Source organism: Meles meles, chromosome 2, assembly GCF_922984935.1.
Source record: "Meles meles chromosome 2, mMelMel3.1 paternal haplotype, whole genome shotgun sequence".
NCBI classification, from domain to species: domain Eukaryota; kingdom Metazoa; phylum Chordata; class Mammalia; order Carnivora; family Mustelidae; genus Meles; species Meles meles.
The window spans coordinates 142,269,627-142,285,949 of record NC_060067.1 but is presented as its reverse complement, the minus strand read 5'-3'; the positions used below and the strand labels follow the sequence as shown (position 1 = coordinate 142,285,949).

Genomic DNA, 16,323 nt, shown 5'->3' with positions numbered 1-16,323 from the left:
ATGTTTTATCCTTACAACAGTTCTGCAAAGTAGGTACTATTATCATTTTACAGATGAGGAAAGAGGACTTCAGAAACTTGTTTAAGGTTACATAGCTAGTATGTGGAACCCAAATAATCTGGCTCCAGGTAGTTGCTTGATTATCTGGTGTTTTGAGCTTTTATATAGTGGACACAGGTTCTGCCTTTCCCTGACTTTACAATTTGGAGGATTTCCCCAACATTAGAAGGGGGCTTTGGCTGGGCAGCCAGAAGTAGTAGTACTCACGCACACGCACGTGCAGGCACACACACAATACTTGGCTGAAGTCTGATTTGGCAAACTAGTTACTGCCTCGTCTGCTAATTTAAAAGACCTAGAAGTGTCACTGGATCTGATAAACAGGGACTTTTTTTTTTTAGTGCTCTTCCATTTTTTATATACTCTCTCAGAATGCAAGTGCTTATGATTTTCAGACTGGCTTAAGCAGGGAATATACCTGTAAATATATAATCTGTAAATGTAAATATAAATCTGTAAATATATATCTATAAATATATAATCTGTAAATGACACTTAGGACTGTGTAGTAATTTTGATAGTGAGAAGGTATTGGCCTAATACATTTTTGTCATGGAAACATACTTTGGAAAATGACAAACTTCATTTGCTACTAGGTTGTAGAGCTGCAAGTCAGTCCTTCCTTAAACACAGGTACTATGATCAGGACATAAACCTACCCCCCACCAGAATGGGCTCTCTGGGTAGATTTGGGACTAACAGGAGAAATGGATCCTCTACCATTAGAGATGATAGAATGGAATTTTACCCTTCCTTTAAAAAAGAAAACAGTTTGAGATAAAATTTTCATATGATAAAATGCACCCACTTAAATACATAGTTCATTGAGTTTTAACGAATGTATGAACTTGGGAAACCATAATCATAATCAAGATAGAGAATGTTTCCATCATACTAAAGTTTCTGTGTCCCTTTGTAGTCAGTCCCTCTCTCCCCCTGTCTCAAGGCAGCAGCTGAGATTTTGTATGTGCTAGAATTCTATATAAATGGGATCACTTAGTATTTCTTCTTTTGTGTCAGGCTTTTTTTGGCTCAGCGTAATGTTTGGAGATTAAGTAAGAGTTACTCCGTACATAAGGAATCCATTCCTTTCTGTTGCCAAGGAATATTATGTTATGTATATGTACCACAGTTTGTTTATCCATTTACCTATTGATGGACACTTTTTTTCTAGTTTGGGGCTCTTATGAATAAAGCTGCTATGAATATGCTCATAAAAGTCTCTTTTGGAAATTTGTTTTAATTTCTGTGGTGAATGATTAGGTGTAGAATGGCTGAGCATATATTGGTATGGTCAAGTGTATATTTACTTTCATAAGGATTTGCTAAACATTTCTCCAGGTGAAGTTCTTTTTTACAATCCCTCCAACATGTAAATTATGCAAATTCCAGGTGTTCTTTACCAACACTTGTCAGTCTTTTTAAACTTCAGCCCATTATTGTGGGTATATAGTTGTGTCTTAATTTGGGTTTAAAATTCATTTCCTTAATAATTAGTGATGTTGAACATCTTTTCATGTACTTACTCGCCTTTCATATATTTTCTTTTGTAAAGTGCCTATTAAAATTTTAACCAGAGTTTGAGTTTGTCATCTTATTACTAAATTGTAAGACTCATTACATTATTATGTACATATTTACATACTTTGAATACATATTTGTATTCAAATATGACATATTTTGAATGTAATGTCAGATACATTACATTTATTCTCTTCCAGTCTGTGGCTTGCCTTTTCATTTTTTTTTAATGGTACCCTTTAAAGACAAATTTTGATGAAGCCCAGGTTATCAGCATTTCTCTTTTATTGTTTTATGCTTTTTTGCCCTAAGAAATATTTGCCTACTTGGTTCTTCCTACAGTTTCTGTGTCTCTGCTTACATTGCCCATCTGTTCATGTATGCTGTCTACTTTGTCCATTATAGCCCTTAGCATATTCATCATAGCTGTTTTAAGTTCCCAATCTGATAATTCCAACATCCCTGCCATATCTGGTTGTGATGCTTGTTCCATTTCTTCAAATTGTGTTTTTTGCCTTGGGTAGGCCTTATAATTTTTTTCTTGATAGATAGGATGTAAAAGGAGTTGCTGTAAATAGATCTTTAGCTATGTTGTAGAGTATGGGAGAAGGGAAGCATTATATAGTCCTATGATAGGACTCAGTCTTTTAGTGAGCCTGTGCCTCCAGAATGTGAACTTCACAAGTGTTTCTCAGTTTTTCTCTCCCTTGCTTAGGTGGGACAAGATAACTAGAGTGTGCAGGATTTGGTTACTTCCCTTCCTTAGGTCAGTTAGGGGCTGATTGTATCCAAGCAGATTAGGTTCTGGTTTTTCCCTGAGGCTAGGCCTTGCTAAGAAGAACAGAGTGGTGGGGCGCCTGGGTGGCTCAGTTGGTTAAGCATCTGCCTTCGGCTCAGATCATGATCCCAGGGTGTTGGGATTGAGACCGTATCAAGCCCTACCTACCTCAGGCTCCCTGTTCTTTGGGGAACCTGTTACTCCCTCTCCTACTTGCCCTGCTTGTATTCCCTCTCTCACTGTGTCTCTCTCTGTCAAATTAATAAATACAATCTTTAAAAAAAAAAACAAACCACTAATTCCATTCATGAGGGCTGTACCCTCATGACCTAAGCACCTCCTAAAGGACCCACCTCCTAATACGTTCACATTGGGCATTAGGATTTTAACATGTGAACTTGGGGAGTGGGGGCTACAAACATTCAGCCCATAGCAAACCTTAAATAACATGAATCTTAGAAGAGATTCTAATTTATTTCTAAAGGATGTAATTATTCCCCAAAGCCTTTCATATAATTATTTTGAATGTTTAATTTAAATTTAAATTCAAATTCAATTTCAGTTTAAAGCATGAGTGAAGTACTATGAATGGTGTTTTGAAAAACATGGAGTTTTTGATTTTGAGCCCTATTCTGCCAATTTTCATATTGGCTATTAATTTTCACTTCTATAATTAATGTTTAGTAAGTGATGTTCCTAAAAGTAGGTCATTCTTTGTGGGTAAGAGAGTGAGCAGATAATAGCTGGAATATTTGTATATCTTTTGGCAAATGAATATTCCTATTACCACTTTATGGCATAAAGTTGTATTTATTATACTTCTCATTTTCAGGATGTTTGTTATAAACTAAAACAACACATAGTTTTACTGTTACAATTTTCTCTGCTGTGTCTGCATCATGAACTATTTGTCCCTCTCCCCATCTCTTTTGCAGTGTTTTCTGCCCTTTAATTTCCCATTGGATGCTTCTCTTCAGTTTCTCTTGTCCTTCTTACCAGTTCATGCCATCAACATCCCTATATTGATAACTCCCAGATTTATGTGTTCTGTCTGAGGCTCTAGACCTGCATTTTGAAATCCCTCATGTACTGGTGGACTTGGAATACCCCACATTCTCAAATTCAGAATGTCTACAACACAACTCATTTTCTGACCTTCCCAACGCCAAATAAACCTCTGCTTTTCCCACTTTGGTGAGTGACATGTTTGTCTTTCTGATTGTCCAAACCACAAAGTAGGTAGGGGGCAGGAGGAGGCATAGATCATCCTAGATGTTTCTTCCTTTTTTGTCTTCCACAATCCAATCACTCTATAATTCTTTTCTGCCTTTTTTTTTTTAAGATTCATTTATTTATTAGAGAGCGAGCACAAGCAGGAGGGGCAGAGGGAGAAATAATCTCAAGCAGACTTCATGCTGAGTGTGGATCCCAACTTGAGGCTCATGATCTCACGACCCTGAGATCATGACTTGAGCCAAAATCAGAAGTTAGATGCTCAACTGACTAAGCCACCTAGGCACCCCTCTTCTGCCTTATAAATAATTCTTGAATCCACCTTTTTCTATTCCCACAACCTTAAATTAGATCATTATTATTTCTTGAACTGTAAAATAGTGTCTTAAATAGTTTTTCTGTGTGGAGTTTTTTCTTCTTTCCCTTCAATCTAATCTCCCACAAGACTGCTCTCTAAAATAAATTGATCAGGCTCTCCTGCTGCTTTCTCCTTACCCCTTTTAGAATGAAGTCCACGCTTTGGCATTTTGAAGCCCATTCTGATAGGCTGCTGCATACTTTTCTAGCTGCCTTGTTATTTTATTTTTAAAAACTTAATTTTGATAAGATTTCATACTGAAAACTTAAACTCTTTACCCAGATTCACCAACTATTGTTTTGTCCCATTTACTTGAACATTTTCTCTCTGTGTATATACAACTTCCTTTTTGATCCATTTGAGAGTGATTCACAAACATCATGTCCCTTTATTCCTAAGAACAAGGACTTTCTCTTATAGAATCTCAGTATGTTTATCAAAATTAGAAAATATAATTAGAAAATTGATACAGTGCTGTTGTTTAACCCACAGTTGTTCTAATAATGTCTTCTGCAACTGTCTTTCTCCTTGTTTGTGAACCAATCCGTATTGTACATTGTACTTAGCTGTCTTTGAAGTCTCCTCTTTCATGTAACATTTCATCTCTTTGTTTCTCATGAGCTTTAAGCTTGTTGAAGTATACAGGCCAGTTGTTGTACTGTTTCCTTAATTTTTGGTGTTTATTTTTGTTTCCTTCCTACTGCTTACTCTGAGTTTAATTTGCTCTTTTTTTTTTATTTTCTTAAGGTGCATCCTTAGATCATTGGCTTAAGATCTTCTATTCAAATGTAAGCATTTAAAAGCTATAAATTGCTCTTTTAGTGCATCCCACAAACATTGTTTTTGTTATCATTCAGTTCAGCATATTTTCTTTCCCTCATGATTTCTTTTTGGTCCCATTAATTGTTTAGATGTACTATTTAATTTCCAAATTTTGGTGATGGGGTCATGGATATCTTATTGCAATTGATTGTAATTTTTTAAAAGATTTTATTTGTTACAGAGAGAGAGAGCATGAGAGGGGGGAGGGTCAGAGGGAGAAGCAGGCTCTGATTGAGTCCTGATATGGGACTTGATCCCAGTATCCTGGGATCACAACCCAAGCCAAAGGCAGACGCTTAACCAGTTGAGCCACCCAGGTGCTTGCAGGTGATTGTAATTTAATTCTACTGCGGTCAGAGTACATATTTTATATTGCTTTAATATTTTAAAATTTATCGAAGCTATTTTATGCCCCCAAATATGATGTTTGGTAAACATGTCTTGTTCATGTGAAAGTGATGTATATCCTGCCATTACTGAGTTTACTATTCTATCAGTAAACTCAGTGTTTAGATCTTCTGTGTCTATACAGATTTTCTTTATCTAGTTGTTCTTTCAATTGCTATGAGTTTCATGGTGAAGATCTCTGTGACTATGGACTTGTGTGTTTCTCCCTTTAATTCTGTCAATGTTTGTTTCATTTATTTTGAAACACTGTTATTGGGACCAACAGACACATTTATGACTGGTACATATTCCTGATTAATTGATCCTCTTATCATTATGAAATGTCCCTCTTAGCTCTCCTAATGAAACTCTAAAACAGTTACTAATAAAGCTGCATTGACTCTCTAAGTCACCATCATCTCTTGCTTAGATTATTTTGTTAGCCTTCTAATTGTTCTCCTTGCTGCTGCCATTGTTCACTTATAGTTTAATTCAACACAGCAGGAAAAGAGTAATCTTTTAAAAACATAAGTCAGGTCTTTTCATTCTTACGTTCAGAACCTTCAAGTGACTTCTTACTTCACTGAAAATAAAATCCAGAGTTCTTATGATGGTCTTTAAAGCCACACAGGTTCTTGACCCTGGCTGTCTCTTGACATTTCCTCTCTCTTCTTTCCTTGTTCTTTCCTCAAGGCACATGGCCTTCTTGTTTTTACTTGAAAAGCTGAGCTTCTTCCCACCTTCTTATCTTTGTACTTACTGTTCCCTCTGCCTAGAATGCTGTACTCCCCAATATTTTTGTGACTTACTAACCTCTTCTGAGGTTCTCTCTGACCACTCTGTTTAGAACAGCACATGTGCACATATACATGCCCTTTAGCACTTATGACTATGACATGCATATTTATTTGCTTTTCCCCCCAGCTAGAATGTAAGCTTGATGAGGATAGAGTCTTGTCTGTTTTGTTCACCACTCTGTCTTGTGTGTCTGAAATTGTGCCTGTCAACATTAAAGTGCTCAATAGATCAGTTGAACCAGCGAGTATATGAATGAGGAATTACCATTGTAATCAAGTAACCATTGCAACCACTGTACAACCAAGTTGCAATTTCTAGAATATACCAGACTCTTTTCCACTGTGCTCCTATTATTCCTTCTATTTAGAATCTTTCCTTTACTGTATCCCAATCTGTTATCCTGCAAGATTCAGCGTAAATACCATTGCTGATTAAGTTTTCCCTCTTAATGCTCACCACTACATTGTTGAGTGCTTCCCTCTGGTGTTTACCCCACTGTATTATAGTTACTTATTCATTTTTTTTTTTTGTCTGTATTACACTTTAGGTTTATGTCAGCCTAAGACCTGATTTCTATTTTTGCTTTATCCCATGTACATTACTAGAAGATAATGAATACTTATTGAATCACCAGCTGCTTTTAGGAAAAAGAAAGTAAGAACTTACCTTACAATTTGAAAGAGTGGTGATTATTTTAGATCGCTAAATCTTGGTCTTCCAGGCTGAACTGGAGACCAAATAACTAGTGTCTCTTATTTGCAAGAGGCAAATACCTAACTCCAACAGCCACAGGTAATCTAGGTGTCTTGTAAGGATGCAGTAGCAGTGAGGAAAATAGGAATCTCAATCCAAGATGCCAAGAACATTCAATGGAAAAAGGAAAATCTCTTCAACAGATGATGCTGGGAAAACTGGGTTATCCACATGCAAAGAAGGAAGTTGGACCCTTATATACAAAATCAGCTCAAATTGGATCAGAGATCTAAATATGAGACCTAAAACTATAAAGCTCGGGGCGCCTGGGTGGCTCAGTAGGTTAAGCCTCTGCCTTTGGTCAGGTCATGGTCTCAAGAGTCCTGGGATCAAACCCTGCATCGAGCTCTCTGTTCAGCAGGGAGCCTGCTTCCCCTTCTCTCTGCCTGCCTCTCTGCCTACTTGTGATCTCTCTCTCTCTGTGTCAAATAAATAAAATCTTGAAAAGAAAAAAAAAAAACACTACAAAGCTCTTAGAAGAAGAAAACAGGGAAAAGCCATAATAACATTAATTTGGCAAAGAATTCTTCAATATTATACCAGAAGCACTGGAAACAAAAGTAAAATTAGACAAATTGAACTACATTAAAGCTGAAAACTTCTGTGCATCAAAGGTCAAAATGAACTGAGTAGAAGGGCAGCCATGGAATGGGAGACGATATTGGCAAACCATACTTCTGTTGTGGTTATATCCAGAATATAGGAAGAACTCCTATAATTCAGTAATAAAAACACAACCCAATTTAGAAAATGGGCAAAGGACTTCAGTAGACATTTCTCCAAAGGTGATATACAGATGGCCAATAGGCATGGAAAAAGGTGTTCAGTATTACTAATCATCAGGGAAATATAAGTCAAAACCATAGTTACTACCAAAAAATAGTAAATATTGTTGGGAAGTATATGAAGAAATTGGATCCTTTGTGCACTGTTGGTGGGACTATAAAATGGTGCGACCATTATGGAAAACAGCATGCTATTTCTTCCAAAATTTAAAAATACAGTTGCCATATGATCTAGCAGTTCCTCTTCTGGGTTATTTCCAGAAGAATTAAAAACAATCTTGAAGTGATATCTGCATACCTGTGTTTATAGAAGCATTATTTACAATAGACAGAAGCAGTCTAAGTGTCCATTATTGGATGAATGGATAGATAAATGTGGTATATCTATACAATTGAATATTATTTAGCCTTAAAAAGGAAAAATTCTGATACATTTTAACAACATAGTTGAATAATGAGAACATTATGCTAAGTGAAATAAGCCAGTCACAAAGTCAGATACTATACAATTCCAGTGATGAGGTATCCAGAATAGTCACATTCATAGAAACAGAAAGTGTTTCTGTTTCTTGCCAAGGCTTAGGGGTGAGGGGGAAATGGAGAGTTGTTGTTTAATGTGTGTGGAGTTTCAGTTTTATAAGGTGAAAAAACTCTGGAGATTGATTATACAGCAGTGTGAACATACTTAATACTACTGAACTGTACACTTAGAAATGGTTAAGATGGTAAATTTTATGTTAAGTGTTTTTTACAACTGTGGATCAGCCAGCCTTGTATCTTTAATTCAGTTAGTGGCCACTCCTTAGTTAGGGACTGTGAAAGAGTTTTTCTTAGTAGAGGTCACTGAATTTCTGTAAATGTATGCATAAAGTAGTCAGATATCCTCCAAACAAGACATTTCAAGTTCTTTTAAAATAGATACCACTTTAGGGGTGCATGGGTGACTCAGTTGGTTAAACCTCTGCCTTTGGCTCAGGTCATGACATCAGGGTCCTGGGATCAAGCCCTGCGTTGGGCTCTCTGCTCAGCAGGGAGCCTGCTTCCCCCCCCACCCCACCCCAGCACCTGCCTCTCTGCCTACTTTGTGCTTTCTCTGTCAAATAAATTTAAAAAAAAAATCTTAAAAAAAAAATAGCTGAACTCAAGACCATTAAAAAAATAATAAAATAAAAAATTTTGTTATGGGGTGCCTGGGTGGCTCAGTTGGTTAAGCATCTGCTTTCAGCTCAGGTCCTAGGAACAAGCTCCGGAGAGCCCTGGAGTCAAGCTCTTTGCTCAGCAGGGAGTCTGCTTCTCCCTTGCGCTCTCCCTCTGTTCTGTCTCTCTCAGAGAGGCAAGGATATTGCCCACTGGGATTTACAAGTAACATTTTTTTTAAAAAAGAAATCTAAGTTGAATGCTGTTTCAAATGCCAGATGCATATTTTATTAGATTGCTGTCATGTTTATTACGTGTTAAGTAGGTTGTAATTATTTTTTAAGATGCTATAATAATGGCTTTTAAGTGCTATAAACATGAATAGTCTTCTCAGTATTTGCCTTTTATGATTTGATGTTATTTACAACTTTCTTTTTTTTTTTTTTTAAGGAGTCTAGCATGGCTCAAGAATCTCCCAAAAATTCAGCTGCAGAAATTCCAGTGACTAGTAATGGAGAAGTTGATGATTCTCGTGAACATGGCTTTAATAGGGTAAGAATACTTTTCTTTCTCTTAATACAAGAATAATCATAAGCCCTTAAATGTTGAGATGAAAGTAATAGAGTTTAATATAGGAATATTTTCTTAGTCTGGCTGAAGTGTTAGGAATCTGTTACCATGACTACGTGGGTCGTGTTAGTAAGTTGTCAAGATTAAGCTCCCAGCCAGTAAGCATTTAAGCTTTGATGTTATCATCAGTAATTCTGTTGTATGACCAGAACAAGAGTATATCTGATGCCTTTGGCATATGACTTTATAAAACTATTTAATTTTATTTGTGATAAGAAAAAATATAAGCTATAGGTTATCCTTTCAAAAATTGGCACTGATTTCTTTTCTTTGTGTCCTTAGTACATGATTCCTAAGGAGGCTTCTCCTGACTTTGCTATTCACTTTCTAAAGTGGCATATTGACTCTGTGGAAAATGAAACTTGGGGTGCTTTTAATTTTGATTTGACTCTCATTTGAAATTGAAATTTAATGCATTTTAATGGAAACACCATGGGTTTGGAGATAATGTGGGTGCAAATTTCCACTATGCCATTTCTAGCTGTATAATCTTAGGCAAATATTTATTTAATCTCTTCTAATTCTTGTTTCTAATCACTATAAATGAGAATCTTACATTCATGGGGATATTGTTATTAAATAAGGTAAAGCAAGTAATATGTCTAGGATAGTCCTAGAAATGATAGTGACGATTATTTAATCTCTGGAGAAATTTACACTAAATATCTTTTTATGACATTTGATACATGTGTACAACTTTCTTTTTTTTTTTTTTTTCCTCACCATGGGGCTTGAACTTAGGACCATCCAGGTACACCTGTACAACTTTAACTTTAAAAATATAGTGTTTAGGGGCGCCTGGGTGACTCAGTGGATTAAAGCCTCTGATTTCCGCTCAGGTCATGGTCCCAGGGTCCTGGGATCAAGCCCCGCATCAGGCTCTCTGCTCAGCAGGGAGCCTGCTTCCCTCTCTCTCTGCCTGCCTCTCTGCCTACTTGTGATCTCTGTCTGTCAAATAAATAAATAAAATCTTTAAAAATATATATATATGGTGTTTATATTTTTGAAAAAAATATTTTGAAAAAAATATTTTGAAAAAAAACTATTTTATATAGTTGAAAGAAACTTTATAATTCGAATAAGACTCTTTAGTTCATATGCTTGAGAATAAAATCTTTTATTTTTGAAAATCCTTTATTTTAATAAAAGGTGATATTTTAGGGCGCCTGGGTGGCTCAGTGGGTTAAGCCGCTGCCTTCGGCTCAGGTCATGATCTCAGGGTCCTGAGATCGAGTCCCACATCAGGCTCTCTGCTCTCTGCTCGGCAGGGAGCCTGCTTCCCTCTCACTTTCTCTCTGCCTGCCTCTCTGCCTACTTGTGATCTCTCTCTCTCTCGCTGTCAAATAAATAAATAAATAAAATCTTTAAAAAAAAAAAAGTGATATTTTAGATCAGGATTTCTTAATCTCAGCACTATGGACATTTTGGGCTGGATAAACTCCTTGTTGTAGAGGACTGACCTCTGCATATAGGATGGTTACGAGCATCCCAGACCTGTTCTTCTAGATTCCAATAGTACCCCCCAGTTGTGACAAGCAAAAATGTCTCCAGATATTGCCAAATGACCCCAAAAGTTGAGGAGAAACCAGTTTTAGATAGATTGTTATAATTGATTTTAGTAAGTCCCACTGAATTTCACTTATTTTTGCCTTAGCAACTTTTTGGAAGCAATGATTGTGTCTTCAGACTTCAGCTTTATTTTAATTGCAAGTGTTTTAACTTGGTTTTTGAGTCTCTATGACGTAATATAGAGCGACTCACAGAAGGAAGAGACCTTAAGTTCTGAACATAAAAAGGAAGTTTTCACTTCAGGTTTAGTCTTTCTTGTGTTTCAAAGTACTAAGACACATCTGCATAATAAACTAATTCAAGTTACCGTCATTAGACCCTAGCAGTTACTTTATAAACTTCTGTTAATTCAAGTAACTCATTATACTAAGACTTTAGTTAATGATTGCTGCATTTTACTTCTGGTAACAGCTCCTTTTGCAAACTTAGTCTGCAAATATTTTTTTTAAAGATTTTATTAGAGAGAGAGAGCAAGAATGGGTGTGGGAGGCGCAAAGGGAGAGGGAGAAGTAGACTCCCCACTGAACAGAGAGCTATCAAGACTCTGAGATCATGACCTGAGCTGGAGGCAGACACTGAACCGACTGAGCCACCCTGGCTCCCCTTATTTTGCAAATATTTATCAGGTATCTGCTGTGTACCAGGTACAAAGATATAGTAGTGAATAAAAATCAGGAAAATAGGGCCATCTGGGTGGCTCAGTGGGTTAAGCTTCTGCCTTCGGCTCAGGTCATAATCCCAGGGTACTGGGATGGAGCCCTGCATCGGGCTCTCTGCTCAGCAGAGAACCTGCTTTCCTTCCTCTCTCTGCCTGCCTCTCTGCCTACTTGTGATCTCTGTCTGTCAAATAAATAAAATCTTAAAAAAAAAAAAATCACAAAAATACCTGCCAACAGGGAGTTGATATTCTAATAGGCAGTCTAATGACTTTTGTCCAAGAAAAATGCCATACATGCAAAATGTTGCATTGTTCTGGAGATTCACCTGCCACCTTAAGCCTCTTCTTTCTCTTGTTTTCGTTTTGTTTTGTTTTAAGCTATAGCTTATACACAGTAAAGAGCACAGATGTTAATGGGGCACATGGGTGGTTTAGTCCATTAAGTGTCTGATTCTTGATTTCGGCTCAGATCATGATCAGAGGGTTGTGAAATTGTACCCTGTCAGGCTCCATGTTCAGTAGGGAGTCTGCTTCTCCCTTTCTCTGCTTCTCCCCCTGTGCACGTGTCTTCATGCGTGCGTCTCTCTTTCTGTCTCAAATCAGTCTTTTAAAAAACCCTCAAGATCATAGATTTAAAAAAAAAAAAGCACAAATGTTCCGTGTACAGCTTAAGTGGAACCACCACCTACATCAAGATACAGAACATTTCCGGGACTTTAACTGGCTCTCTTGCCCTCTTCTAGGCAGTATACTTCCCTTCCTCCCAGGGTAATCACTGCTACTCTAACTTTATATCATAGATACTTTTAACTGTTCCTGACTACAAATAAATGGAATCATACATTATGTACTCTTTTTTGACTGGCTTAATTCTTTTTCATTGTAATGTAGTTTTCCATTGTGTTAATATACCACGATTTGTGTATCCATTCTGCAATTGATGGATACCTAAGTTGTTTCCAGTCCATGGCTAATATGAATAAAGCTGTTATGACTATTCGGGTACAGGTCTTTTGGTGTACATGATCACGTATTTCCATTGGGTATATACTCTAGAATGGAATTGCCAGATACATGATGTTTGGCTTTGGTGGATACTGTTAACTAATTTTCCAAAGTGGTTGGACCAGTTGACAATCCTACCAGCAATGGATAAGAGTTCTAGATGTTAAACATCCTTACCAAATCTTAGTATTTTCATACTTTTTAATTTTAGCCATTCTGATGGTATCTCACTGTGGTTTTCATATGCATTTCTCTAATGACTAATGATGTTGAGCATACTTTCATATTCTCATTGACCATATTCTCAAAAACCATTTATCTTTTATGAAGCCCTTTCTCAAGTTTTTTGCCCATTTTTCTATTGGGTGTGTGCCTTTTTCTAATAATTGGTAGGAGTTCTTTATATATTCTAAGTTATTTGTTTGGATATGTATATTTCAGATATTTTCTTTCAGTCTGTGACTTACTTTTGCACTCTGTTAAGGTATCTTTTGATGATCAAAAGTTGATAATTTTTAATGAAGTCTAATTATCAGTGTTTCTTTTTAGTGACTTTTATGACCCTTTTGAGAAATTTTTGCCCATCCCAGTATCATGAAGATACTCTTTTCTTCTGAATGTTTGTTGTTTTGCTTCTCACACTTTGCTCTGTGATTCATCTTAAATTAATTTTTGTGTGATGTATGGGTCAAGGTTCTTTTTTTTTTTTTTTTAACCCCTCATATGAATATCTAATAGCTATTCACTGTTTATTGAAAACATCCTTTCTGCACTGGAAGCTTTTGCTGTTAATCAGATATGTTTTATATGTTTTATTCTATTTCTGGACTGTTTTATTTCTTGGTCTTTTATCCTTATATTATCCTTGTAATAATACCACACTGTTAGTTAATGACTATAGTAATTAAGTCTGGAACAAATATTATCTTTAACCCTAGTACCTAGTGGTTAATCCCTCTAGCTCTTTCTTTTTCTGGTTTGTCTTATACTTAAACTTATTCATGACTCTTCACTTAAGAACCTTTATTTGCCTTTGGGGTGCCTGGGTGGCTCAGTCAGTTAAGCGTCCAGTTCTTGGTTTTAGCTCAGGTGATTATCTCAGAGTCCTGAGATCAGTCTTGCAAAGGGTTCTGCACTGGGTACAGAGTCTACTTGAGATTCTCTCTTCCTCTCTCCCTGTCAAATAAATAAAATTCTTCTAAAAGTGGGGGGATAACTGGGGAGGTACAGTTGGTTAAGTGTCCAACTCTCTATTTCAATTTAGGTCAAGATCTCAGATTCATGGGATAGAGACCTGCCTCAGGCTTTAGGCTGAGCAAGGAGTCTATTTGTCCCCCTCTTTCTCTCTTACACCCTCTCTCTCTCTCTCAAAAATCTAAAAAAAAAAAAAAAAAAGAACCTTTATTTGCCATTGAGTGGCACTGAAAAAAGTTTTTATCCTCTCAAATTTTAACTTTAGCGTTGAGTCTTATTAGAGTGAAGTGAATTAAACCATAACATATCTGTATAAGCTCTTTGCTTATGCAGTCAAAGCCAGATAACTTACTGCTTTGTAAGTTTACTTACTGGTTAATGTCAAATTCTTTTTGGACATTCTCTTGCAGTGTTATTTCACTTTTGGGCGGTAAGAGAAGGAAAAAAGATGTTCTCCTGGAGGCCTCCTTTTATTGGGTGTGAACTTTACCTGTGGGCAAGGTTCCTTAAGAAGCAGTAATCTGCTTCAAGTAGTACACCCCACTTCACCTTCCTGAAGAAATTGAACATCATAAAACTTGTTTCTGGTTGTACCTGCTCTTATTAAAAAGATATTCATCATGAGAGTCTCTTACATACTTAATATCCTTGAATTAAAATAACATTGGCTGTGTGGTCCCTTTTACCATGAGTGAAAACAATATCTTAAAAGCATCTTTCAACCATTTTGAATAAATTATACTTAAAGACCTCATAGGTAAATTATTTACCTCAATTTTGTCATACTTTCCGTCCTTATTTTTCTGAGCAATAAAAGGAAAATTGCTTTTAACTCCAGGTCCATGTTCATATTTTAATATTGATATCAAGTTTCATATGGAAAATAAGTGTGAAAATGTATTATTTATCATTAGACTATTTTATAGAACTAGTAAAGATATCTTATGTAAAACTGGATCATAACCAGAGTTTTGAGGTATTTTACTTACATACATCTTCCTTTTATACCTGTTTGTTGTTTAAAATCATATAAATGACTTTTATTTAAAAGTTTGTTGATTTATTTATTTATAGCATACTACATAATACCCTTCAAAAAACAAAGTCCTATAAAATTAAATGTTAGTTTATTAAGTTGTCCTATCTTGACTGGCCAGTTGGTGTCACTGTGGCACAGGCAGTGAATGTTTCTGTCCTGGTTTTTGTCTCTGCAGATGTTTCATTCTTTATTTGGTTTCTCCTCTTAGTCTGTCCTACAAGAGGCCCTGTTTGGAAGCTAACTCAACATTTACATTCTAATAGAGATTGTAATGAAAGAGCTTGTCCAAGAAATCCCCTGGTAACAGCTTAACGTATGTTAATATTTTGAGGCTTGTTACTCTTTTTCAAGATAAGGGACAGCAACTATATAGAGAGATGATAGAATAATAGTCTTAATATTATAATGATTTTTTACAGCAAAAATATTTTTTTCTAAATAAAAATTCTTGTTTTTTAAAGGTCAGGCAAATTTAATCTAGAAGAATATAAATTATTCTTTGACTTGTAAACCATATATTTTAATTTATTCTGTTAAAGTGCTGGTCAAAATATTAGATTAAAAACATGCAATTCATGACATGAAATAAAGAGAAGAAGCAAATATCAGCTTCACAAAGTTGAAACTTCTTGTTAAGTTATATTTGCCAAATTCAGCGAAATTATCCTAGTAGATAGAGTTAAAACAAAAACTTTTTCTGTGGTAGGCCCAAAACTAAAACCCATAATTTAGTTTTTTCCACCTGTGGACCTTTTCTCTGGAAAAAAATATATATACACAAAACTGTGTATATGTATATTTTGCATTCGATTTTAGGGAGTTTAGGACTCCCTGAACCCTGCCTATGGATCCTTAGTTTCCTGGGTCTTAAAAACTTCTGGTCTACAAGTTTTGAATTAAATCACGGGATAGGAGTACTTTGCAGATCCCTGAATCCCACTACTTTACTTTACAGTTGAGGAAAAGGACCCTTGAGGTTGTGATGAAATTACCATTAAACTGGCTGTACCACAAGCTGATGTGACTTGATTATAAGTAAAGTGAGGGCAAAAATGTTTCCATTCATTCATTACCTTATCTGCAGTGCTGCCAGGTAAGAGATAAGCAAGGCTTTCATTAAATGTAAAGTGAATAAATGAGTGAATGAAAACACATGGTAAAGCCAGAACTAGAAACATGTTTCTAGACTTCTGTGGAACAGGAAGATGTACTATACTCTTAGACTTGATATATCCATCTTGTGTCCTTAATTTCCCAGCATGCATCATCATCATTATTGCTGTTGAAATTTTGTTTACGTGGTCTTTGTTGTTATTGTTCTAAGGTTTTTACTGAACTAAGTAGTTTCTCCATTCCCCTGTACTTATCAGTCTGGATAATAAACTCTAGCAATCTGGAGAAGATTTGGGAAGGAACATTAGAAATGGTCAGAACGCTTGTTTTGGACGTATTTCCTCCCCTCACCTCAGTGCTGTAACTGCCTATTTACTTATCTGCTTTTCCCAAGAGATTGAAATCAACTTTAGAGTGGAAACAGTGTGCACACAGCACAGTTTATGATTTCATAGTAGTTGCTCAATAAAGGAATGAGTTCCA

At 36.1% G+C, this 16,323-nt stretch overlaps 1 protein-coding gene across 9 annotated transcripts in view; it reads left to right on the top strand.

Annotated features, from left to right (window-relative positions):
* The window catches only part of ARFIP1 (ADP ribosylation factor interacting protein 1), a 106,665-nt gene that overhangs the window by 20,820 nt on the left and 69,522 nt on the right, over positions 1–16,323 (top strand). For 5 of the 9 annotated variants that reach the window (XM_045994429.1, XM_045994384.1, XM_045994394.1 and 2 more), the window contains one exon: positions 9,083–9,184. In XM_045994429.1, the coding sequence (XP_045850385.1) occupies positions 9,092–9,184 (93 nt within the window). In that variant the 5' untranslated portion in view covers positions 9,083–9,091. Of the gene's footprint in view, positions 1–4,697; positions 4,739–9,082; positions 9,185–16,323 lie in introns of all 9 variants that reach the window. The other 4 variants (XM_045994404.1, XM_045994413.1, XM_045994373.1 and 1 more) reach the window with 1 other exon arrangement.